Here is a 24509-nt window from a genome sequence, read left to right on the forward strand (position 1 = left end):
TCATACGTAATGTTATTGTCATGAATAGAGAGGCAACTCTACGAAGAAGAATATCAGATGACTTTGTATGAGAATGAGAGTAGCTTCTTTGTCTAGAAACCACTGAATAAAAAAAAGAGTGGTTTTGTCATCAAAATTCAAAGTTATATCACCTTTTGCCTTTTGGACTAGATGTGAACAAAGACAATAAAATACAGTAAATTTCCATAGGACCTACCCAACATGCCGTCTGTCTTGTTCAGTGATTTCAATGTGGTGCGGTGCGGGTAAGAACGGCATGTCATTCATAATACAACGACACGTCGCCTTATTGCATGTGTAACGACTAACGAACACACCCACGTGTTTGAAATTTGAAACAGGAAGAGGAATGGATGATGCACCGGGATTTGCCGGTTCCGGTAGCAGAGATTGGGTGGGATGGGAGACCAACAACAGACCTTGTTTTCCCGTATTCGGATTTATTGAGTAAAGAGGACTTCAAATTTGGAAATGGTAAATCGGTAAATGAATTTCGGTGAGAGAGCAGAGTGTCAGAGAGACACTGTTAGAGTTCTAGGTTAAGATCAAAACTCGAATGGGGAGAATTTTCCTCGTTGAATTAGATGGCAGAGCTTATAGATGCAGATTCTGTGACAGCCCTCTTGCCCTTGCCGATGATATCATCTCTCGGGTACTGTCTCTCTCACTCAATCAAGTTTTATTTTATTTTTTGCATTTATAAAGATTACGTCGATGCCATAAGCATAATTACAAGCAGCATATGCTTAATTTGTGATTGAATCAAGGAAAGATTGAAACTTTGTTCCCTTTTGTTACTGGGATTTTGAAATGGGTTAAGAATTGAAACTAGGGATGGGTTTATATTGATCTGAAGGGTTTTAGCAATTGGGTACTTTTTATTCAGTGCATAGTGGTCGGTAAAGGTTGATATGAGCGTGAGTGAAGCATTTTAGCATTTTACCCTTTTGTTTGCTGTTATGTTTAGGGGTGTGCTGGAAGGTTTTTCAGTTCGTGTATGGACTAGATTCTGTGTAGCATTGTTTTTCTGAGTTGGGAATTGGGATTTCATAGAACAGGGGTATTTCTTGGTGAGGAAGCTTTAGGAAGCTGAAAATAGACGGATGTACAAGGACTGGTTTGCTTGCGCACTTTAAATGGTTCTTGTTTGAAATACATGGCAGCATTCAACAAGATTGTAAGGGCTATAAAACGCTAGCTAGGTTCAATGGGATGGTTCCATTGGGAGGAGATAATCACTCAGTGCTTTGAATACGATTGGAAAATATATATATATACATACGTACATAAATTGCACAAATGCCCGGAAGTTTCATTCTTAGTTTGGATAAAAATCTATGAGGAGTGTTACCCCTGCTGAAGTGGTTGATAAAAAAATAAACTTTTGGCTACTGACGCTGCAGCCAAACTATTATAGTTTATTTCTATGCCATGTAGCTTATTCTCAATCTTTTAGAAGTTATTTTTATATGCACTACTCTTATATATATAATTTTGTTTATCCTTGCTATTTTATTTTATGCTCACCGAGAGCTAATCTAATATGCTTTAGTGCTCAACAATTTGACTCTAGTTTGTTTTAATTTGATTAGTCTTTCAACTGCCGTCAAGGAAGTGCATATCTGTTCAGCACTGTGTAAGTTCTTCCTTTGCCTTTGCTTTTAGTTGACTTTTTTAATATCATTTTCTGGCTGACATGCCGTAGTCGGTACTATTTATTATTATTGTTTCTTTTGGGGGCCAATAAACAAAGATCGTAGAGTGAATTAACCATATTGGGTCAGTTTTATGAATGGAACAGTCCCTTCTCTAAACTGTAAATTTATTGATCCTTAAAATTCATCAGCTGCCTGTCTCTCTTTCTAAATGGATGTTTTTCTTCAATGAAACCTGTGTTTTAATTGATAATCACCATGTCCTAAACTTTGTGGCCAGTACACTTTAAGGATGCCACTGTTGAACACAAACGAGCTATTTTCAACATGCTGGTCACAATGATATGAAATTTGATGCAATAGCATTTTTTCTTGTTCAAAGAAATAAGGATGCTATATTTCTTTGACAGACCATGAGAAAATGTGAATTGGTTTTTGTTTTGTCCTTTTTCTTCTCATCTGATCTGACCTATGAAAATTTTATCCAGGGTGAACATAACGCTTGGTCCCGAGGAAGAGAGGCTAATGAATTCTGGTTTGCATACTGTAGAAGATATTTTTTGCTGCTGCTGCGGACAGATTCTTGGATGGAAATATGTATGGTTTCTACATCTCTCTGGTTTAGTTGTTGGGATGGGTAGGTAGGAGCAGGACTAGAGTGTAACTAGTAAACAAAAGGAGAAAAACACAGACACACAAACATAAATGAACACATTTTCTCACCAACAGAAGAAAGTTTTTTGTTCTAAAAATGTTGTGGTCTCAAGGAGATAATGTCATCTTTAATGAATTAATATGCTAAACAAATTCATTATACATTATTAAACTTGTGTCGAGTGTAATGGCTTGTTGAATTATTATTCTTTTAAGATTTAAAGTTGGTCATCTCTAATCAAACCAAACAGCACCAAGGAGAGATGTAACCATCACTAAAAAATGCATATGCCAATGATAAAATGCGGTTCTATTGGACTTTGCACGGCCAGTTTTTTTTCTTTCTGGTAGAGCTTAATTGAATGAAGTGTCTCCTAAAAAATATTCAATTTTCTTGAGGGTATCCTACCTCTTGTAAAAGATGGGCATGCAGCTTTTGTGTGGAGAAGGCATATTTATGTGTGTAGTCCTTGATGCCAATTCACAAAATACTGATGTTGTATCTTATTAGGTAATTGCACATGACAAAAACCAAATATACAGGGAAGGAAAGTTTGTGCTCGAAAGGTACTCACTCGCTAGCTTTACTGTTGTTTGTATTTACTGTTTCAGATTGAACTAAAGCGCGTCTGTGTCTGTAAACAGATGGAGGATAGAAGAGGATGTTGCTGAGGAATTCAATTTAGAAGCTCATCCCGGTTCAAGTGACGCAGAAATTCCTTAGCAAGTTATCACTAATCATACAGTTAATAAGATCTGGATGCTATACTATACATGTTATCATATATACAATTTGAACAGCCATTTGTAACTATTATGAGTATGAGGAAGATGCATTTTTCTGTAAGCAAATTGTTATTTTTCTTCTTCTTTGAATTCAGATGTGAGCAGATAAATATGTCGAGTGATTATTGCAGACCTGAAAAGCTAGTAATGTTTGTGCAGGGTGATGGTGGGCTTTAGCCATCATTTGAAGTTGTGCGCCTTTGTCAAGGGTATCATTTTTCTGGGGCCCATTTTGGTTTCTCCTTTGGAGCCATCTCAGTGACTGTTTAGTTATAGGAGGTGTTCTGCCGTCCCAAATAATTAAAAATAAATTGCCCTAAGTTAAATATTAAGTGGGGTGCAGTGCGTGCATGGCATATTAAATTAACTATTTATTATTTTCATTATTTTGAAGTTCTTGGATGATTTAGTTTAGATTAATGTAAAAAGACTGTGAGCCAGAAAGAATTTGATTTGGTTTCGGTCCTTGTTGAGTGGTTGTTTGACTGAGTTGAGTAAGGGGCATACCATACATAGAGATAAAGTAGAGATGGAGCCCACAGAACAAATGGTGAAAGAAATAAACAAATATGTCAGAAGGAGGAAGGAGGAAGGAGGAGGAGGAGGAGGAGGAGGAGGGTGGTGTATATATGATATGATATGTGAGATCATCTTTTTAACTCTTGTGTTGTTATTGATGGAACCGCACGGCCATGCATGCGCCTCTTCTCTCTCTTGTCTCTTCTCTAATCTCTACCCCCACGTGATGCACGAGAGAGATTGAGTCAAAGCCAGCCCAGCCACCACCCAACCGCCTTCCTCCTCCGTTTCTTTCTTCTTCTTTTTTTCTATTTTCATAATTCTCTATTCTATATTTTTAAATTTTATTTTCCTCCTGAGTTGTCACTCATCAATCCACTATTTATTGTTTTTACATACACACAAACAAATGTTAAGAGGAAAGTAGAAAACGACAGGCCAAAGACAAATCAACCATCTTTTTTTTTTTTACTTGGGCGACACGGACACCTCACCACCAGTGATGAAGACCATGATGATGGGATTTCATTTACTTTTTTTCTTTTTTCTTTTTTCTTCTTCACGTCCTTGATAACATCATCATTATCATCATGTATGTATGATGACCATCTGTATCCATGCTCATGTCATGTCCTCCATTTATCATATGGCAAACATGACTCCCCAAGAACGTAGTATATATAGGCCATGCCTCTGTATATATACATTACAAAGGAAAGTAGATGAAATACTACTTTCGCCAACCCAACATTAAAATATAAACACTAATATAAAGGGCTTATTAGCATATAAAAGACGAGTCTCCGGCTCATATCTTGACCTGGCTCGTCTGGTCAAGCAACAAGGAAAGGAGCAGAGCACCCGCGCCGTCAACGACAAAACACAATTCCATTATTTATTTATTTATTTACTGTTGGGTTTTATTTTAAAATTGTTGTCGTTTATTCTTTTGTTTCAGTTTGTGGGTGTGGTGTGGGGTGCGCTACGTAAACCAAAACAGCAGCGTTGGGGAGAGAGAGAGACGGCCGTGATGCCTCTGGTGCCGACAGATTCGCTTGGGCATGGGACCCACCAGCGTGCTTGAGGGTGACACGTAAATTAAGTGGGTCCCACAAAAAAGAAAGATTTTTCAAAACAAAAATCTCAAAGTATTTATGATTTTTTTTTTCTTCTTTTTATTCAAGAAAAACAAAGCAGAGTGGAGGAAGGGAAGGGGGCACAGAAAAGGAGGTGGGGACCCAAAGGGAGAAGAAGGGCAGTGGGAGGGTCAAATCGATCAGTCTTTGAATTGACGGCCGGAGGGTTAGGTTAAGTTTACATACAATAAGTCTGCAGCTTGTTAGCAGAGCAGAAGCAGCAAGCAAAAGCAGAAGCAGCAGCGCTGATGCAGGCTGATGGTGGTGACGTTGAAATTAGGTGAATCTCTGAGTATGTAAAGTCTAAAGTAAAGACTAAAGAGGTCGTCTCGTCTGCTGCTTACTGCACTGCACCACCTGCACGCACCTCTCTCTCTCTGCCTTTGCGTGTCATTGTCTTCTTTTTCCCTTATTTTTTTCGCTGTCTTATTCTTTGCGTTTATACACATATGGAAGACCTTTTATCCACTAATAATATTGATAACCTATGTATTTCTTATGGAATAAAATTTCATATTCTCTCGTAACATTTCTCACATCAACTCAAGTTGTGTCAGTTGATCACGCGTACATGAAATATTGCTAGGTTTTTAATGCGTTATGGATTCAAATTTCAATAGCAACGATTAGATTGCATTATACGCGTGATCAGATAATAATAACGTTCTCATCACGTATCTAAAATTCAAACTTGTACTGTGGATGAGGAATATATATCCACATCCACTCATTAATGCTGTAGGGTAGGACTAGTCTAGGACAATAGTAGTGTATGGAATGAAGTGGTAAATTCAAATTAAATGCAAATACCAAATAAAAGGCAAAAGAGTTTTCTTGTGCTACACATGAAAATGACATAACATTTTGAATGCGACCTGAGGAACACAACACACTATGGGCTGGTACCTACTAGCCTACATGATATGATATATGTATATATTTAGCGACCAAAGCCGCCGTCCTAAAACCCTATAAAAGCGACTTTGTTAAAAAAAAAAAAGAAGCAAAGTAAAATATTGACCAAGAGATCTTTCTCATCTACTTTCATCACTCAAATCAAATCCAACCTATCTCTTCTCATTTTCTTTGTGCCCATATTATTTATTGCATTATAAAATTCTAAAATTAAGAATGCGATTATAGAATTCGTACGAAAACCAATGGGTTAAAAATAGAGGCAGACAGACAATGGATTGGGTTGCCTTTTAACTAGATTGCAATCTTTTGTTTACTTTTATAATGAAAGCCAGCCGCTGCCTGCTACCCATTTATAACATGCATGTTTTAGATGCATCACAAAATACTCAAACCATTACTTGGATTACTACTAATTTATTGGAGAGATTCAATATAATTTCTTTTTTTTTCGATCCTTGTATCAACGCCATCAAAATCACTAGGTGGTGGGGGTGGCATGTTATAAATGTGTCTTTCCCGGCTGGTGAAGAATCATCTGAAGAAAAGAACAAACGAGCAAAGGTTGTCACTCACTAGGCTTGAAATTGATTGCATGGTAATTTTTTATTATCAATATTCTAATCAATGTTTTGTATATAAATAAACAAACATGTAGTTTTCAAATATTGGTTGGCTTGAAAGAGAGAGGAAGGGGAGAAATGGACAGCAGATTCCCACAGGATGGAAAAAGAAAAAAAAAAAAAAAAAAAAAAAGGGACCCAAAGCCGGCAGCAAGCAAGCAACAACATCAACACACATGAACAACGCGGCCATCTATTTTCCTTCCTAATTTGCTTCTCCACAAAAAGGAAAAGCTACGTCCCCCACCAAGAAAGCAACTTTTTGCTTATCCGAAAATCCAAAATTTTGTAAAATAGACCTACCACCTAAAATAATTCTATTAAAATCAAATTAACAGCTAATTATACGCTTGGTTATTGTTAGAAAAAAATAAAGAAACAGAGGTAAGGGTTTAATTCACGAGGTAAGAATCAGATGAATAATTAAACAATATTAAACTGGTTTAATTAAGATTAAGGACACTGCATATCTCCATGTCGGAGCAGACATGGACACTCTGAATTGACACGCGCCAAGGACTGAGAGTGGGTCAATTTCTTCAAAATTTATGGGATGCTTGAAATTATCTCGGAAAGAGATGATCATCAAAACACACAGCGCATCCGCACGCACGCTCACTTGCTTTGCTGAAACAGTTTGAGCTTCCTTCCCCACTATGCAATGAATGAAAAGCTTCAAACTTTATCGAAATGGAAAGATTCTCATTAAAAAAAAACACATAAATTTATATACAAAAAGCCTCTCTCTAATATTTTTACTTTCAATAATAACATTGTTTTCTTTTTCCCTCCCTCAAATTCTCAAACCTTCAAACGTCCGAAAACGGAAGTCAAGATTTTTTCTTTAGATAATGGCGAAATACTAAAAACAAAAAGAAAAATATGGAGTGATCATGACATGAGATGAGAGGAAAACCCAAAACGACGCCGTCAGATGAGTACTAGTTTGTTTTTTTCACAGCCACAAGGGTGGTGGCTCATTGAGGTCAATAGGCAGCCCACGTCGTACAAGCCCTAAATACGACGCCGTACTCGAACCCTCTGCAACCGTACCACCAGCGACGCCGCCAACATTTCCCACAACACCAACAGGAGGTTGAGGTTGTTCCTTCTTGCTCACCAACGACGTCGTATCGGGTGTTGCAACGCCGCAGCTCATGTCGTTCAAGACGCCTGTGTGGAGGAACTCGACCAAGCGGCCGGAGTGAGAGGCCCAGTGGGTGGCGGAGGGTATGTTGAGGTCGAGAGAGAGACCGCCGGGAACCGGAGCCGGGAAGTTGGTCTTGGCCTTGGAGCCGCGGAGTGATCTAGCTGCGCCGTCGTAGGCGAGAGCAGCTTCTTCGGGCGTGTCGAATGTACCCAACCAAACCCTGGTCTTCTTCCAAGGGTCTCGGATTTCGGCGGCGTATCGGCCCCACGGCCTCTTCCTCACGCCTCTGTAGTGGCCTTCGCGAGATGAAGAAGCAGTCGCCATGAAAAGACAGAGAGAGAGAGAGAGAACAAAAGAAAAGGTTTGAGTGAGTGAAAGAGAGAAAGAGAAAGGGAGAGAGAGAGACTGAAGAAATGGAGAGATGTATTGGGTGTGGAAAGTGAAAGGGTCCCACTCAGACACCCGTAATCGTCGGCTGGACGGCACGGCTCTCTCTAATTACTTATATATTGATCTGATTATGGGTTTTATTTACGTGTAAATTATTTCGCGCCGTTGGATTGTGATGAGGATCAGAGAGTTGGCCTCAGGTGTGATCGGACGGTCGTAGGGACGAAGGTGCACGTGGGGAGGGTGTGGTGGGGCCCAGTGGGGAAAAAGAAAAGAGCCGCCGCCTGAGTAGACGTGTGGGTTTGTGTGTGGGGTGGAGTGGTCTCTGCGCAAAAGGGTGATGTAAGCCCTACCCATTTTGTACGGCGCTGTGGTCAGGCTCAGCGGCGCCTGCCACTTAATTCGTTTTTTATTTTATTTTTTCTATTTTTGAAAATTTAATTTAAGAAAATAAAATTAAGGAAGTGGGGGCAGGGGTGGCGTATCGGGTAGTGAATTGGATTGAAAGGAGATTGTTTGGTAGTGAGGACGGAGTCCACGTGGCGAACAGAGAGGCGGTGTCCGATTTGCAGGAGACAAGGGGCGAGTTAAGTTGAATTGGGTTGGATCGGGTTTGGGTTAGATGGGCTGCTGCCGCTGCTGCGTCTGAATGGCTTTAGCGTCAATGCCGTGTTTGACTGGGGTTTGGGTTTGGGTGTGGGTGTGACCACTGACCACTGACCACTGACCACTGACCACCATGATGGAAATAATCGTACGGTGATCCTCATCCTGCCGTAAGCAGACTCACGAGAGCCTGACAACTATCTTATTTTATTCAATTTTATCAAAACTGAATTTTGTCCTTGTGACACGTATATAGTGTTAGGGGATTGTGCTTTTTGACCAAGCTCTCAGTTTTCCAGCTTTGCAATTGCAATTTTACTGGAGTATCTTACCTTACCATTAGCAGTAACAAGCTGTTAATGTAATTTCCACTTTTAGACTCCCTTGGCATTTTACCTTTAGATTTGGACTCTGTGTAACTTTTTCTCATATTAAATGCTCTATTTCACTTTAGTATGGGAGCGCTATGTAGTACAAAATCATAATTTGGGTCTTTATGATTTGTACACATCGATCGTCAGAATCTGAATGGGGCATGTCTGAAATTTTCCCTCCAACTCATCATGCCCCCTTCTATGTTTTCTGAATCAAATTTCAAACAATTTCTTAAAATACTTCTCATACACACTAGTTTTAATTAGTATGTTTAAAGTTGTGGAAGGATGGGATGGGAACATTTTGATTTCTACATGTATCACTTCCTTTAGGTGTTACAAAACTTTGCCAAATTTGAAAAGAAGAGGAAAGAATTGGAGCAATGTACAGTTTTTTCTTCTTTTTTCTTTCTTTCTCTGTAGCATATACGGGCGCGCACCCAATGACAATGAGGGATGTGATCTTGTGTAAGTAAGGGGGCCAATGCAAGCAGTATTGCCAAGAGACCAAGTGCTTTGGATCAAACTTCCAACTATATTGGGCTTTGGGCAGACAGTTGTCTGATCATGAAAGCAAGATGGGCCCAGTCTCAGCTGCCGTTCGAGATTGGGCATGATGATTATGCTGCCGGCTCATCTGAATGTTTTGTGATAAATGGGTCCTTGCCTTTGCATATGGAGCTTCTCTTGCTGCACAAATAAAGGTAGATCATAGTTTGCTTTCATAATGTCTAACTTATGCTAATATGGCTGATTTTCAGTCTTTTTTATTATCAGCACCATTGTATGCAGTTGCATTCCATTTCATAAATCCTTACCAGCAAGTTGCTGCGTTCGGAGAATATTCTGCCGCCTTTTCCAACAGCATATTGAACAGATCACAAGAAGTAGGAACAACAACAACGCACCAAATGCAATTCCAATCTTTGCCGCAGCAGTAAGGTGTGGCCCGCATGTAGGCAGTCCAGGTATACCACAAAGACCATGATTGTCAGTGAAGCTGCATGCAAGCAAGATATGGAGTTCAGAATTCATATCGATACATTTCTATTTATGTTATCGTGCATAAAAGCCAACAATATGTACAGATTATTACTGACTAAATCGTACTTGAAGCTAGCTCTGTGTAAAAGCCTTCCTCCTAGAGCAGCTGGGACCCTTCCGGACAGAGAATTGCTATTCAGATTACTGCCCAATGACAACTTAGGTTAGAGTCTTCTTTCTATTACATTTGAATTCCATAGGTTTATAAGATGCGTGACGATATATCTTACAGTCTTTGTAATGATGTCAACTGTCCGAGGGATTCAGGAATTGATCCATTGAAGGAATTTAAGGAGAGGTCCCTGCCAAGGAAGGAGCATGTGTATTCTTCAATGATTACATTGATTCAAAAACAAAAAATAAAACTCGAGGAAACTTTCACGAAATGGAATTGAACATGCAAATCACAACAATAATCGAGTTCATTGGATATGCTGTCCAGAAAAAACAAAATAATAAAACATCATCAACACTTTATGAAAAGAGAAAATAAGCTGCACTTACAGTACTTCTAAGCTTGTTATTGTTCCAAGGGAGGATGGAATTGTTCCATGAATGTTATTTCCGCTCAAATTTCTGCAAATCCACAAGGTAAACAAACATGGGTTGAAACGGCTGTAAAACATTTGAAGTCTGGCATCAGGTATATATATATATATATATTGAATTAAGTTAACATGACAAATAGAAGCTACCACATCTTAGAAAGAAACTCACAGGCTCTGAAGATGATGTAATTTTGATATGCCATCTGGCAAAAATCCCTTCAGACCTTGATTGTCAAGACCCCTGTGCATGCAGAGGTAAACATTAATTGCCAAAAATGTTCATATTACAATGGAACACACAAATGCTGAGGGGCCTTCTTCAGACATCATAAGAGCAATTCTCAAGACTACGCTGGAAGGTAATCTGAAATGCAAATCACTCAACCATGCACAGAATAACAACTGGACTTTATGTAGTAGGAAATAAAGCTGGAACATAAAAGGTGCTAGAATTCAGATTCAGTGAAATGAATAAAACTCGGGGAAAAAGAAACAAGACCAACTATTGCGCCAAATTGAAGCAATTCAAGTGGCTCAGGCATATTAGGACTACATTTTGTGAAGACTAACCCTTGGTCAGGTATATTCACTTCCAAGACTAGAAGGTCTTCTAAAAAAATTGCTATTTGTATTCAACAGCCTCAAAAGAACTCCTCGACAGCAATAGCTCATCTCTATAGAATCAAAGAGTAACTGAGCTGGCAAGAGGCCATCAGAAATTCAGGACTCAAATTTGGGGTACAGATGAAGGCTAAATAATGAAGGAGCCAGATGATGTCAGTATACGGTGGAAAATGTGGACATGATGCCATAGTTGGGCGAATACTTTCCCTGTCAAATAAGCAAATAAGTATTTGATATTGCAACTAAAGCTTTCCTACTTTTTCTCGTCCACTTCCAAAAGAAAACTGATCATTCACACCAAAGAAAGAAAGATAAATTTGATGCTTGGTGGGTTAAGTCGCTTGTTTTGACACCTTCTGTTGTGTACTTCCAATTCAAAAGAAAACTTTAAACATTACAACTTCCTTATACATGAATCACAAAAAATTAACGAAATATCTCAACTGGTATACCAGCTGTCCATGTCCTATAGTTGTCTCAAGGCACACTATTCAAACTTACATTATTATTTTAATACCTTCATCACAGTGTTTTCTGAACAAAAACAGAAAACTAAGCTCTTTACATATTCAAGAGTGAAATTCTTGCAGTGAGAAAATGAAGAGGGTAGCAATTGAAGCACATGAGCAGTATAAAGAACATACAAATTGGAAAGACAAATTAGAAATAAGATTGAAAAGGAAAAGGAAAAGGAAATAATAAAAAATGAGGTGAAGGCTCAAGAAATTACAGTCCGTCAATGACCCATTTGCTGCTAGTTCTATCAAATTGGCAGTCTGCTCCACTCCACGGATGTTGTTGAGGAACACATGGATCACCATTCCAACCCAACCGAACAGGAAGCCCCAATGTTTTCTTTAATGTCTGTAACGCCTTAACTGTTTTATTTTATTTTTTGGTGGAAAGAGAAAAGGGTGATGAATTAGTAACGACAGTTTCCATAGTGTTTGACTAGCACTATAGACATTCGATAGCTTTTAGTGAAAAATAAGACGCAATAAAAACAATCTCCAATAGGTAACACAAGTTAAGAATGTTTTCAAAGCACTTGTATAAGTGAAGAAGATATTAAGTGATATGTGACAAGATCAAAGAGTACATTCATAAGACTGCAATTCTACATGTCTAACTATTGTTTAATGAAATGAGTATGTGTACACTACGTACATATTGCTAGGTGTTAGTGAGGGTTGCAAGAAACTTGGATATATAAAAACAAACAAAGAGGGGTGCATATGTACCTTCTTCTGGTACAGTTTTCAACTCGGCCATTATAACCTCAAAGATCTCAATGGCATTGATTATGGCATGATCACCTTCTTTAGGGTCCAAGGTTATTGTTAAAGTCCTCCCGCTTACAGCAACAGTTGTGTTAAGTACAAGAGCAGCATAACGGTCCTCACTCATTTTGATAACATCCACATCTGGAAATGCTGTGTCACCATTTATCAGGATATCAAATACCCTTTGCCCTACACCAGTGACTGTAGAATCAATCTCAGCAAAGTGTAACCAAATTGAGTAGTTTCTATTGGGATCCACATCCATTGTATATTCTAATTTGGGCTGACTAGCAGTACCAACAATTGCATTTTTATAAAGAGCTGCTGGATAAAAGTTTGGTGGATTTGAAGCCTGCTTAATGCTGGCTTCAGTAGATCGGGCTGTATCAGTACTCTGACCAAAGGTCTTTATGTAATTCCAAAATCTGTCCCCACCCCAATGATCCCCGCGATAATCTACGTCAAACTCTGGCTTCCCAGTACCACAGCTCAACCTTGTTACTGTTCTAAGGATTATTCCTTGACCCGATTGCTGGCTAAGTTGGTACGCTTTATCATCAACTTGGAGAATTTCAAGGGAAAGAATTGCTGGATCCCCATGACCAGTGCTATGGAAGCAGATAGACACAGAGCTATCTTTAAGAAACACTAGTGCTTCAGCAAATGTTTCATCATCGTGGCTACTCCAACCAGATTTTAATGAAGTAACCTGAGTGCCTTCAACAGAAATATCAAATAAAGGTTCGCTGTCGTAGTTCTGTTGTGCAAGCAATCCAAAGAAGATCCTTACTGAGTAGTGTCCCTGGGGAACTCTATTGATGATGTAACAATTTTCAGGGCCTTCAGACAGGGGAAAATACCGAAGTGACTGAAGTGGAGGACTGATAAAACTTGGGCGTGTTGCATTAAAAGGTATGCCTCCTGTATATGCAAAATCCTTAAACCACAGTGTATTGGTTGGCTTTGTATGCACATTCTGACGAGCTCCACAGCTTACGCGCATAGCAAATGGTGCTGTTCTCAGAAGCATAACACACAAGTTAAAACCAAAATTTTAACCGGAATAAGCACAGGAAGATAAAATAAAGAACTGAGTAATATTCTCTAATCTTATAAGCATGTGTTGTCTGCATGATGGTGTGTGAATAGTAATACCAACTTCACTAAACAACAACTACTAGAGAATTAATCTTCTCTTAAATTTGAGTATTCATTTTATAAGCACTGATGTGAAAGCAGCAACTTATACAAAAATGCTACTTCCATGAAAATCCTATTACTATTGTGTTTTTCTTTTTTATGTATAGTTTTCTAGATTCTGTAATTGTACTGTCACCACCTTTTTTTAAAAAAAAAATTAGACAAAAATAGAAAATTCATCTAAAATGTTGAGAGGCCACAGAGCATAATGCACCATCCGCCATTAATACGCCAATGCCCCTGCTTTCCCTATAACTCGGTAAAATTGGTTATCATCATACATACGAAACATAACCTACTTCAAACCTTGTTTTATGCCGTTCTGTGTTTGCAATTGGCACAACTGAAACGCAGATTCATTTCCTTTTCCAAAAGAATTCAAACTCATTAACGTTCTTTCAACATCAAATAAACAAATTTTTTTTTTCCCAGAAAGAGTAAAAAAGTACTACTTATTTCCATTTTTACTCTCTGATTCATTTCCATTCTTTGAATCATCAATGCCAAACAGAATCGAGCATAAGAACAAGATCTCCACCAAAGCAAACGCTAAAATTGACACCAAAAACCAAAAACCAAAAACGATGAATTAGCACCACTACGCTTTAAACTCACTGTTCTCTCTCTAAATTCAGTGGCTAAATTCACTCCAATGCCACTGAATTTGACTCCGAATTGTTAAGAACTCAAGAATCAAGATATACATAGAATCAAGAAACGGCAATGTAATCGAACTGAAGCGAATAAGTAAAAGATGCTAGTGGGCACTCACCAGGTTTAGCCGAAGCCAAAGAGAAGACTGAGCTGAGCAGGAGAAGAAGCCATGGCAGAAGAAGAAGACGAAGAACAAACCTAAGCATTGTTTTAGCTGTGAAACACGCTACGCGCATGTGCCGTTCGCCTTTTCTTTCTCCACTATACAAAATCTCACTCTCATATGTTCTGTATTTGCTTTCCAATTTTCACACAGCAGGGGAGAGAGAGAGAGAGAGAGAGAGAGAGAGAGAGTAAAATTGGATTGGACGTGTATGCAACTAGACACTAGTGCTGAATTACAGTTGGAGTTGGTATCTAATATCATTTTTTTCTTGATTTTGTTGACTCGTGAAAAGAGGAGATATTAATGTGCTGCCGAGATTTTAATGATCTCCTCTGCGTTGATGAAGGTTTCATTAATGGACGGTGCAGATGGATAGTTAGGTCTAGTCCACACAGATTCTTAACGGTTCGATGGTTGGGTTGGAGCCCACACCGCACGCCACACTCTCGTGTAGACGACAAAGCACGTGACAACGCTAACGTGGGCGAAGGGTGAGGAGAGTTCACGGGGTGGATTTTTTTTTATTTTTTTTTTTTTGTTGCCAAAGTGCAATTATCAAATTGACAATCCAGATTAGGATATATGCAAGTTTTATTCAATTTTGGTGACTTTTGCTTATATGGATGGGATTTATATTTTGGTAAACAAATTGATTCGAATTTCAACTTAGAGAAGATTGGGTTCTGGATGTGTAAGGTGGAATGGATCGGACGGTTGAGGTTGAGGTTGAGGTATGGTCCATCAGGACCCCGAGTTCTGAACTTTGACTCCTTTGCATGACTTGGTGCTCAATCTTCGGAGACGCTCCTGTGATTAAGGCAGTGGCCCAACTGATCACCAGAATTCTCTAAATAAACAAAGGTGAAGAGGACTAGACGAGTGCCACTCCATTTTCTTTTTTCTATTTCTTTTTCTTTATATATATAAATTACATAATGCTCTAAATAAAATATGAATGGCGGCATTATTAGTGCTGGTAGATTATAAAATTTTCATTAAAGCATTGACACTTTGTAGGTCATCCTTAAACTGATGAGATAGAGACGTCTTGTGTGTCTCCATTGATCATGGACCAGTTTAACATGCCCCTTTTGGAACCCATAAATTTCGTTGCTGCCCTCACTTCATTACATTTTGAAGTTCATTAACATGCCAGAATGAAATTTCATTTTCTGGGGACGTCTTGATATCATTTTGTAGTTAGGTAGGACCTTTGAGCATTCATATTTCTTCAATTGGGATAATTCTTCTTTTGTATACCATATTTACATATCTGTTGTTCGTGCAACACATTATACTTGCAAGTTATTGTGCTGCACGGATAGATCACATAACATAGGTATATATCCAACTCAATCTATTTTGAAATCCGAACCCCGTCCTTAATTATACGGAACATATTATGGACTGCAAAATAAATCACATTTATCGGAAAAGAAATACAGTGGCTGAATTGGGTCTTAGTACTATCCAGCCCCTCCTCCTACTATTAGTATTGGGTCTTGTTTAGGATATCATTTCGGGCAAGTGGAGTTAAGATTGTCCGACGTTGAAAGACCTGGTCCACAATAAATACTTTTTTTTTTTCAGGAACAATAAAGACCAAATTATAAGACAAAAAATAAAATAAAAAGAAATACCAAATTAAGCTCAAGAGAATCAGGAATATATATATATATATATATATATATTTTTTTAACATTTTGCTAAAATACATTGTATGTGCCAATCAATTATGTCTCTTTTGGTTAGATGGGTAGCTAATTGTTAATATGCTAAGTATTTAAGTATCCATATTTGCAAATTCGTAAAAATCGTTAATATTCTAAAAATGTATATATATTATGTGTATAGAAATCTTATATTCCCTTCCTTTTTTCGCATTGTGGGTTAACTTGTGTTGTTTTCGTTGGAGTTGACCTTTTTTTAGTCAACATTGTTTTTTTTTTTTTGGGTCATGATCTGATTTTATGGTTTTTTGCCCACCCTTATTTTCGGTCTATTTACAGTGGAAAAATAAAAGGTGATGACATTGTAATCTTGGAAAATAAGTTATTGGTGACATCTCACCATTACTTGAGAACTTTTGCGATTCATTAGCACAAATTTAAGTTAAGGTTAATTTTCATGGTCCGACTCGACAATCATTCGGAGTCATGCCAAAGTCCGAATGATTAATGTTTGACTCGGAGATCAATATGTGTGATTGTTTTTAATATAAAGTTTTAAACTATATTTAACATGTATATATATATATATATATTGAATTATATGTATCACGTTGCAGCGATCAGTATGTACCCGGGACTAATCACAGCACTACACGTATCCTCTTTGCCTGGAAAACGGACATCCAGTGAAGCAAGCTCAGTCTCAGCGTCCCCACAACAAAGCCCAAGGAAGGCGTACCGTACCAACCTAAGAAGCCGCACCCAGAATGCCTCACGATGACCAATCTCCGCCCCCAGGCGAAGTCTCCGACTCCGCCGATGTTGAAGAAGAAGAAGAAGACCCAGAAATAGAAGAAGACGAGGACCCAGAGATAGAAGAAGAAGAAGATGACGACGACGAAGAAGACCCTGAAATAGTAGAAGAAGAAGAAGAAGAAGAAGAAGGGGAAGAGAATATTGAAGAAGAAGAGGAGGAGAAGGAGGAAGAAGAAGAAGAAGAAGAGGTGGAGGAGGGAGAACAGGAAGAGATAATGGAAGAAGAAAGGGTTGAAGTGGATATGGATATTTCTGATTCACCGGTTCAAGCTCGTGATCATCATAACGGTTATTTACCTCTGTGATTAACCTACTTGTTTTCCAAACTCTTTTTGTTTCATCTTTGATTGTTGGGATTTCGATGCTGTTGCTCATATGCATACGTTTGCTCTGTTTCCACTTCAATTTTAGGTTTGCATTTAGATTCATACTGTTCATTGTGGCTTGATTGGAGCAATTCGTGCTAATGTAGTGCTTTCAGAGCAATTGGAAATTCTTTAGGTGAGATAAAGTAATGTAATTTGATTATGAATAATTGTTATAAACTTGGAACTCTGATATGCGGGCCACTGTTTTGAGGAGTTTGGAAGGAGACGCCAATACTTGTGAAAATTGTTTAAGGTTTCGTCTTGTGCATTTCACTTTGAGCCTTTCAGTTTCAACCGGTTATTTGGTTAAACCCTATCTCTCTAATCTAGAATGATGAGCATGGTCCAATCTCATTGAAACCATTGGCCAAATTTAGCTCACCTGCTCTTTCATCGAGATTAGCGAATTACGGTATAGGAAGATCTAATAGAATCTGGTTCGAGGAGCCTAGACTTCTTTGCTATTAGTTTCAATATCTGCTGCTTTTGTGCCAACCCTCTAAGGGGGAAGGCAGGAACTTCCGGACAAATGCTTAAGACAATAAGAAAGGAAGAAGTAGCGATATGCCGCCTTATTTTATAAAGAAAGGCTAAGAGCCGACGGACTTGATTTACTTGATTGTTATGAATATCTATCAGCCTTCTTTCTCTCTGACCAAACTTTTCCTATAGAATATGATTTTTTGGCGGCAATACTTGATTTTATTTTTGTTTTGTGTAGATGTTAGACGAGATTATAAGCCCGAGGGACTTGATGGTATACACTCAAATGAATCACATGATGATGGAAAAGCTTATTTGCGTCATAGTGAGGTTATGGATGCTAAAGCCGCCAACTCATCTGGTGTCGCTGGGGTAGAGATGGCTGATGCCATCCTGATGAGGGATCACTTAGGTAAGGAGGTTAAGAGTGTTATGAATCCAGAGGATGAGATGAAACAAGGGGACATACATCTGAGGAATGATAGAAAACAAATGGATTCAAGGTGAGGTGATATGCCGGACCTATATACTTTTAAAATTTTATTTTTATAGAGCCAAAGCAAGTGCACTTTCGAAATTTACTTGTCACAGAGCCAAAGTGTTGGCTACTATCTGTTTTTCTGGTAGCTAAATATTAACTTTTTCCAACCAAACTTGTTCAAATCCCACTAACTGTCAAGTTTTTCAGATCAGCTGCTTCTGAGAAAGTGACCAGAATTATGTCTCCTGTTGCTGAGACTAGTGATCGAAACAAACGCCCAGCTATTATCTGTGACTTCTTTGCTAAAGGTTGGTGCATTAGAGGTACTTCATGTAAGTTTGTCCATATAAAAGACAATCTGAATAGTACTCATCCACAAGGAGATGTTGCTGCTGCAAATTGTACTAGAGAAATCCAGCCTGATGAAGGTATAATGTGTCTTCTTGGGTTTGAATGTCAAGAAAGTACTCTCCTGTGATGTTCTTATTAACAACCTTCTACTGTGACAGGTCTAAGAGACATAACTGAGAGATCAAGGTCACCTGGTTTTCCTGACCCTCTGGCTTCTTCACATCTCTCTTCTGAAAAGATCCAATTTTCGGAACACACAGGAATTCAGAGACGGCACCAGTCTCTTGAAAACCATAAGTTTCCAGCAGTTCCAGGAGAGGAATCAAATATGGGTGAGTATGCACAGAAATTGCATTCATCCAAAGATGATCAAGTCTTTCTCTCCTCGTTTAAGGATGTAGGAAGGGATGGTCATGCACGTAATTGGCCCGTTGATGGTTATAACAACTCACCAATTCATAAAGATAATTCTAGATTCATGAGTGGTTTGCATCCTGAGCCTGGATTTTTTTCTAATGGATCTACTGCGTCATCAGGCAAGTACTCTAGAGGGAATCCCACTTCTCAGTCGAGCTGTATGGAGGAACCAGCTGGAATTTGGAGCCAGCGTATGCACAGTGATCATAATTCCCCACTTGCGAGCCTTTCCTTGAATTCAAACTCAAGTAATCTTTTAACTAATGGCTCATTTCCAGCTAGCCGTATTTCATCTTGGACCGGATTTTCATTGCCTTCTAGTTATTCCTGTTTAGATGCAAGTCCTTATGGTACTCAAAAGCTTTTAGACCGAAATAGAGATTACCGTTATTCTACTAGATCATCTCCCTTACTGAAAAGCTCCTCTCCCTTCTCTAGTTCTGAATTGAAGAAGTTGCCTTCTACCAGTGTGTCATTGCGCTCTGATAAACTTCAAACAAAAATTTCTTCAAATGATTGGGAGCCATCTGTACCCTTCCGGCCATCTTTTATTCTTCCTCCTGCATTTCTATCATCTTCAGGGAGCCAGTATGACCCTCTTCATGACAGCATTGAGTTACCCAAGTTAGCAAACATCTCTTTTGAGGCTTCTTTCTATTCTGAAGAGGCTGTCATTGGGAACAAGTTGCATCATCAAATACGTGGTGAATCTGTTAGTGGGACTATGCGTCCAGCTTGTGATGGTGATACAAACTCTATGTCTTCACATAATACATGTCATGAAAAGGTATTAGATAATAGCTGCTATACACGTGAACATAATTCGCCTGTAACTGAAGCAGAGACAGTGGGGGCTTCTGTTGTCTGCCAAAATGGAACCATGACTATAGAAGAAAATCTCTTGGGGCCCTCTCATCTCAAAGGTAATACAAAACCACATAAAACCAGTTCATATGGTGATTCTAGACCTCAGAGTGACAGTTCTAGACACAAAAAAGACATAACAGTAGATAGATTTAGAGAAAACAATGAAGTGGATGGTGAACATGTGACAGATGGGGATGTACAGCAAGAATCAAAAGCTCTGAGGCATTTCCGTGCGGCTCTTGTAGAGTTAGTAAAAGAATTGTTAAAACCAAAATGGCGTGAAGGTTGTCTCAGCAAAGATGCACATAACAAGATAGTTAAGAAAGCAGTAGAGAAGGTTCTCAGTGCTTTTCAGCCCCATCAAATCCCACCTACCGTAGAAACAGTTGTGCAATACCTGTCTTCATGCCGTCCAAAAATCTCAAAGCTTGTTGAGGTTAGCTTTTTATTTTGTCATTTTAGTGATAATGTGAGGACGCAGATATTGGGTTTTGAATGTGAAATTGTTCCTGGAATCTGACTGCTACTTCTTTCACTTGCAGGGATATGTTGAGAAATATGGCAAATCTTGAGATGTTAGGCCAAGTGATTGTTCTTTTGCAGAATTTCCTACACAGTTTACTAATTGGAGGTCATGGACAGTTTGTTCGATAACCCTTTTCTTTTACATAATTAGAACAGAGTTTTTGTAGAGTTGTTAATTTTCTTATAAGATGTATTGCTTCAAAAATTATCTGTTACTCTCAGTTCATCTATTTGGAGATAATAGGTGTCATGACTAGAATTTGTCTTAGTCTGTATATAGGAAAAAAAAAGGTCATAATTCGTTTCATTTTTATGCAAGGAAGATTGCATTAAGGCTTGAATTAACCCAGATTGAGGGTCTTTCCAAATTTTAGCAAGTTCCCAAATGCTGGGTTTTAGTCTATCTACGGTCAGTCTTTAATTCTTTCACTGCTTGAATTCTTAGGTGCTGTGGAGTGACAGGGTAAAATGAATCCTTTTGGTTTGGGAACTAAGGATACCCATATGGGACCCATGAAGTTGAAATTACAGTTTCCATATCAGTCTTCCCCGAGTTAGGATGGATATGATATGTAATTGATCACTTCTGCAGTATCTTGGGTATAATTTGCATATACCTTATTTTACTGGCTACAAAGAATTTGGCATAGTGCGGCAGATTTTCATTAAGATAATGAAAAATAAAAATAAGCATAGTGTAGATATCAAAAGATGTTTATTTTGAATTTCTGAAGTTGAAGTTGACTTTTAATATTGCTAGCATTGGAATTTGAAGTTGTACTGTTCATCCTCTTTTCTGGTCATCATGATCTGTAATTGTAGCTTTCAGATTCTTCTATGGATAATATGTTTCATTGTTGAGGTACATCCTAATTTTTCTATGACATGTCGTTAATTCTTGTGCTGTGAATTTTATTTTGGTGTTTCATCTAAAATGTTCAGAAGTTTCATTAATTGTTTGACAACAGAGGATTGGATTTTGATTGCAATATTATAGGTTTTACAGGTGTCTAGCTTATAAGCTGATGGCATTTCAGTAATTCAAGTCAAAACTGAAGTAGCTATGATTTAGTACATAAGGATTTCTATGTTAAAACTATGGAAATTCTAGTACTTATTCTTGGGCACTGAGTTATTCACTTTCCTCCTTTCATTTTCCATATCTAAAAATATAGAACCTCCGTAAGAAATTGAGGCTCCTGCACATATTATGTACATGAAACTAGTTTATCAATGTGGAAATGATAGAAACGGATGAATTAAACAAGTTAGAATTTCTGTAACTAAAGTGCCTATGAGGCTATGAGGATAGCTCGCTAGTAAAATTTAACTGGTAAACTTTCAAGTGTGAATGTCCACACTTTGCACCTGAAAACCCCTCAAAGTCCTCAACCCTGAAATCTACTTACGCATGGGATTGCTGTTGAGGTACAATAGTTGCTATTAAATCAGGGCAATTTGCGAAAACTGTAAATCAATCATGTTGTAATTCTTTTCCATTTTCCCATCTCCAGAACAAGTTAGATTTGACTTGATGTATGGTTTCTCAACCCAAATCAAAGTATTTTTTATGGCATCAAAGGCCTAATAAGTTTCAACAAATAGCCCTGATATGGTCAAGATTCAGAATTGAGTGAAAGAGGGAGGGGGGAAATAGAGGCTTGAAAGGCAGCTCTGTGTGATGAATGACTGTAGGACATTAGAAATCGATATACAAATCCCACAGTTCATGTAAGATATCAGATAATTTAGAACATTTTCTATTAATTTCAGGTGGTTCTGGTAGGGTGTAATTATACTCTCTATAAAATGAGTTGGGTCATATGAGGAAGCGTTTATGAGATTGTAAAGAAGTTGGGGCTGGTTTCTCAGTATATGGCATTGACTGCTGTATGCAGATTTATATTAGTGACTTTTAAGTGACCTCAGAGTGTTGAGACTCTAGATGCAGTTGTGTAACAACTGTGTGATCAATCATCTAGTGGGTCAGTGATCATACTTGAGTAAAGATTCATGTCTTAGATTTTATTAAATGTTGCCAACTGAAACAACAGGTTATATTGAAGCCTCACTTCCAAATCTAAATTGTTCATCGCAACTAATTGAAATGGACTTTTGATTTAGCTGAAATAGAAAGAATTGAAAAGAAAAAGGAGCCTCATGTCAATGTAACTTCCCATTTTCTTCAGGGATTCTGTGTCTTCTCTGTGTTGGTTTAGAAACTCGGCATTCGTTGCAAGGGAAGAGAAATGACTTGAATATTTTCTGGCCAAACCATGATCTTGGCGCAGGGTTTTCTTTTTTCTCTTGGTTTCCAAATTCGGGATTTGGTTTAGCAGTTTCTGTGCCACCGATGTTGTCAGTTGATCTCTTGCTACTGGTACGGGCTGCTCGTACTGAATCTTTGATGCAGGGCTGGTTAGTCGGAACATGCTGTGTTGATTGAAGTACAATTGCTTTTGGTACGATCTGACCATTTGAGATTAACAGGTCTGCTGGGTAATGCTTGATGGGATCGGTCACAATGGACTGTGGTGTAGTGTGACCAAACTCAAACTCTGTGCCTTGTTTGTGAATTTGATTGGCTCTGTTAGTAGGGAGGGACTTGGATTGCTGATCCTGAACACACAGGAGGCCAGCAAACGAAAAAGAGTCAAGTGAACAGCTATCAGCTGCAGCATCCATTGAAATCTTGTTTTGCAGGCGGGCTGCCATTGTTTCTAGGATGCATTCTGGGTCCAAGCTTCCAGAGTGATATATATACAGTTCTGGATAAGGGGGCTGAGTGTGAATTTAACTATTTGTTCTGTCTTGTTTGTTTGTTTTTCATCTCTGCTTCCTTTGCCATGTTAGTAGCTATGATTTATTGTTCTCATTTTCTATTGTTTTGGATGGTATATAGGCAGCTTGGAAATAACGGGATGATGAAGAAGCAATGCAGAATATTCATTACATGTATTTGCGATTCATTAAAAATGTGTAAAATGCGGAAGTGTGAGATACTTTTTGCGGCAAATTTTAAAATGCTTGAAGATATGCAGGCAGGCAGCTTGTAGGCTTGCAGGTGATCTTTTGTAGGGGCGTGGATAATACCAAGGAATTGCCTGCTGTTAAAAAGGTAAAATAATAAGGTTGGCTTGGCCTGGGTGAATGGCATATCATCTCATTCTCATATGGTTGTGTCAGCCGAATGCCGACCATTGAATCTGCTGTTTGTTTGTTCACCAAAAAGCCTTAAAAATGGATCTCCAGATTCCATGGAACTTTTGTCTCTGATGCTTTTGATCTTTTTAATGCATACTTACAAAACTTGGCTTTAGGTGGTAGCTGCTGATGTTATCGAGGATGGCATTGGGCATTGGGCATTGGCATGTTATTTAAATCAGCTAATTAGTGTTATGTTTATTTATTTATTCATTTTAATTTCTTGAGTTCCTCTTCTAAGGAAAAACAAAACAAAATGATTGCTTCTATTTTTTTCTTTCACTTTTTTTTTGGGGGGGGTTATTTGAAGAAATATGTAGGCTTATATTGGTTCACCAGCTTATTATTATTAGCCCAGGTGTCGGCCCATTAAGCAGGTCTTAAATGAGCAGGGCAATCTGTACAGAAAACTTGGGCTGGACCAGCTGGATCAGCATGCACTGCTAAAAAATGTGTCTCTCTATTAGTGAATTGGTGGACCGAATTCTTTTTACTTTTTCGGCACAGTTTATTGAAGTAGCCCAACATGATATGTGGGCTCTGTTGGAGATCATATGTTCAGATTATATATATATATTTATTTATTTATAAAAAAAACAGATTGCCATCACATAAAAATAAAAGGAGAAGAATTGGGGAAAGCTACAGTCCAATAATAACTATGCACTAAAATTAGATAGTTATTAAGGACCCTTCACTATGATCCCTCATTCTAGTCCCCTTGAGATGTTCACGCCGTCACGTCGTGGTGTTAGGTTAAATGTTGTCTGATTCGAGAGTTGATATTTCATGAATCATGGTACAGTATCAATAGATAAAAAATATCATTTGTAATATTTATGAGTAAATAAATAACACCACGTTGAAAACTAGTGCATGAACATTTAACCCGGAAAGTGAGACCAAATTACAGGATCCACGTGTCATCTCAAAATTCTTTGTCTCCCACCCATGATCATTGATCACTGTGGACCCCACA

The 24509-nt window shown here is 38.3% G+C and overlaps 4 protein-coding genes across 9 annotated transcripts; 2 read left to right on the forward strand and 2 right to left on the reverse strand.

Moving 5' to 3' along the window:
* Positions 1 to 416: 416 nt before the first annotated feature.
* LOC110766721 (protein yippee-like At5g53940) lies at positions 417 to 3256 on the forward strand. The gene is made up of 5 exons (XM_021970087.2): positions 417 to 673; positions 1614 to 1657; positions 2165 to 2273; positions 2842 to 2897; positions 2976 to 3256. Exons 1-5 carry the CDS (start codon positions 578 to 580, stop codon positions 3052 to 3054), a joined length of 384 nt encoding a protein of 127 aa, XP_021825779.1. The 5' UTR covers positions 417 to 577; the 3' UTR covers positions 3055 to 3256.
* A 3734-nt stretch (positions 3257 to 6990) lies between these two features.
* Positions 6991 to 7933, reverse strand: ERF12 (ERF domain protein 12). Its single transcript, XM_021970089.2, has one exon. The coding sequence runs from the start codon at positions 7781 to 7783 to the stop codon at positions 7265 to 7267; it is 519 nt and encodes a 172-aa protein (XP_021825781.1). The 5' UTR covers positions 7784 to 7933; the 3' UTR covers positions 6991 to 7264.
* A 1124-nt stretch (positions 7934 to 9057) lies between these two features.
* RLP4 (receptor like protein 4) lies at positions 9058 to 14403 on the reverse strand. Its single transcript, XM_021970199.2, has 9 exons — positions 14301 to 14403; positions 12287 to 13342; positions 11776 to 11923; positions 10591 to 10662; positions 10378 to 10449; positions 10104 to 10175; positions 9940 to 10017; positions 9648 to 9829; positions 9058 to 9519 (listed from the first exon to the last, which is right to left on the reverse strand). Exons 1-9 carry the CDS (start codon positions 14386 to 14388, stop codon positions 9395 to 9397), a joined length of 1893 nt encoding a protein of 630 aa, XP_021825891.2. The 5' UTR covers positions 14389 to 14403; the 3' UTR covers positions 9058 to 9394.
* Positions 14404 to 16617: 2214 nt separating this feature from the next.
* FES1 (Zinc finger C-x8-C-x5-C-x3-H type family protein) lies at positions 16618 to 22961 on the forward strand. 6 transcript variants are annotated; one of them, XR_015835282.1, is made up of 6 exons: positions 16622 to 17122; positions 17924 to 18188; positions 18374 to 18594; positions 18676 to 20237; positions 20344 to 22744; positions 22817 to 22961. XR_015835282.1 is itself a non-coding variant. In XM_088252178.1 (6 exons), the coding sequence occupies exons 1-6, from the start codon at positions 16786 to 16788 to the stop codon at positions 20371 to 20373; spliced, it is 2283 nt and encodes a 760-aa protein (XP_088108304.1). In that variant the 5' UTR covers positions 16622 to 16785; the 3' UTR covers positions 20374 to 22961. The 6 variants fall into 6 exon arrangements, 4 of the variants coding, with proteins under 4 accessions (XP_021825905.1, XP_088108304.1, XP_088108305.1 ...); XR_015835283.1 differs by having other exon boundaries at positions 20344 to 22706; XM_088252178.1 differs by having other exon boundaries at positions 18676 to 19857; positions 19990 to 20237; positions 20344 to 22961.
* The last annotated feature ends 1548 nt before the right edge of the window (positions 22962 to 24509 follow it).

The sequence above is a fragment of the Prunus avium genome, chromosome 4 (assembly GCF_965620075.1).
Source record: "Prunus avium chromosome 4, drPruAviu1.hap1.1, whole genome shotgun sequence".
NCBI lineage: Eukaryota > Viridiplantae > Streptophyta > Magnoliopsida > Rosales > Rosaceae > Prunus > Prunus avium.

Excerpts from the sequence above, each read along its gene's own strand:
- LOC110766721 (XM_021970087.2), top strand. The coding sequence starts at position 578 with ATGGGGAGAATTTTCCTCGTTGAATTAGATGGCAGAGCTTATAGATGC. Across the intron at positions 674-1,613 it reads CCGATGATATCATCTCTCGG|TCTTTCAACTGCCGTCAAGG; the intron begins GTACTGTCTCTC and ends TAATTTGATTAG. Across the intron at positions 1,658-2,164 it reads GCATATCTGTTCAGCACTGT|GGTGAACATAACGCTTGGTC; the intron begins GTAAGTTCTTCC and ends AATTTTATCCAG.
- ERF12 (XM_021970089.2), bottom strand. The coding sequence starts at position 7,783 with ATGGCGACTGCTTCTTCATCTCGCGAAGGCCACTACAGAGGCGTGAGG.
- RLP4 (XM_021970199.2), bottom strand. The coding sequence starts at position 14,388 with ATGCTTAGGTTTGTTCTTCGTCTTCTTCTTCTGCCATGGCTTCTTCTC. Across the intron at positions 10,176-10,377 it reads ATAACAAGCTTAGAAGTACT|GGACCTCTCCTTAAATTCCT; the intron begins GTAAGTGCAGCT and ends CTTCCTTGGCAG. Across the intron at positions 9,520-9,647 it reads CCGAACGCAGCAACTTGCTG|CAAGAGAAGCTCCATATGCA; the intron begins GTAAGGATTTAT and ends TTATTTGTGCAG.
- FES1 (XM_021970213.2), top strand. The coding sequence starts at position 16,786 with ATGCCTCACGATGACCAATCTCCGCCCCCAGGCGAAGTCTCCGACTCC. Across the intron at positions 18,189-18,373 it reads AGAAAACAAATGGATTCAAG|ATCAGCTGCTTCTGAGAAAG; the intron begins GTGAGGTGATAT and ends CAAGTTTTTCAG. Across the intron at positions 18,595-18,675 it reads AGAAATCCAGCCTGATGAAG|GTCTAAGAGACATAACTGAG; the intron begins GTATAATGTGTC and ends CTACTGTGACAG.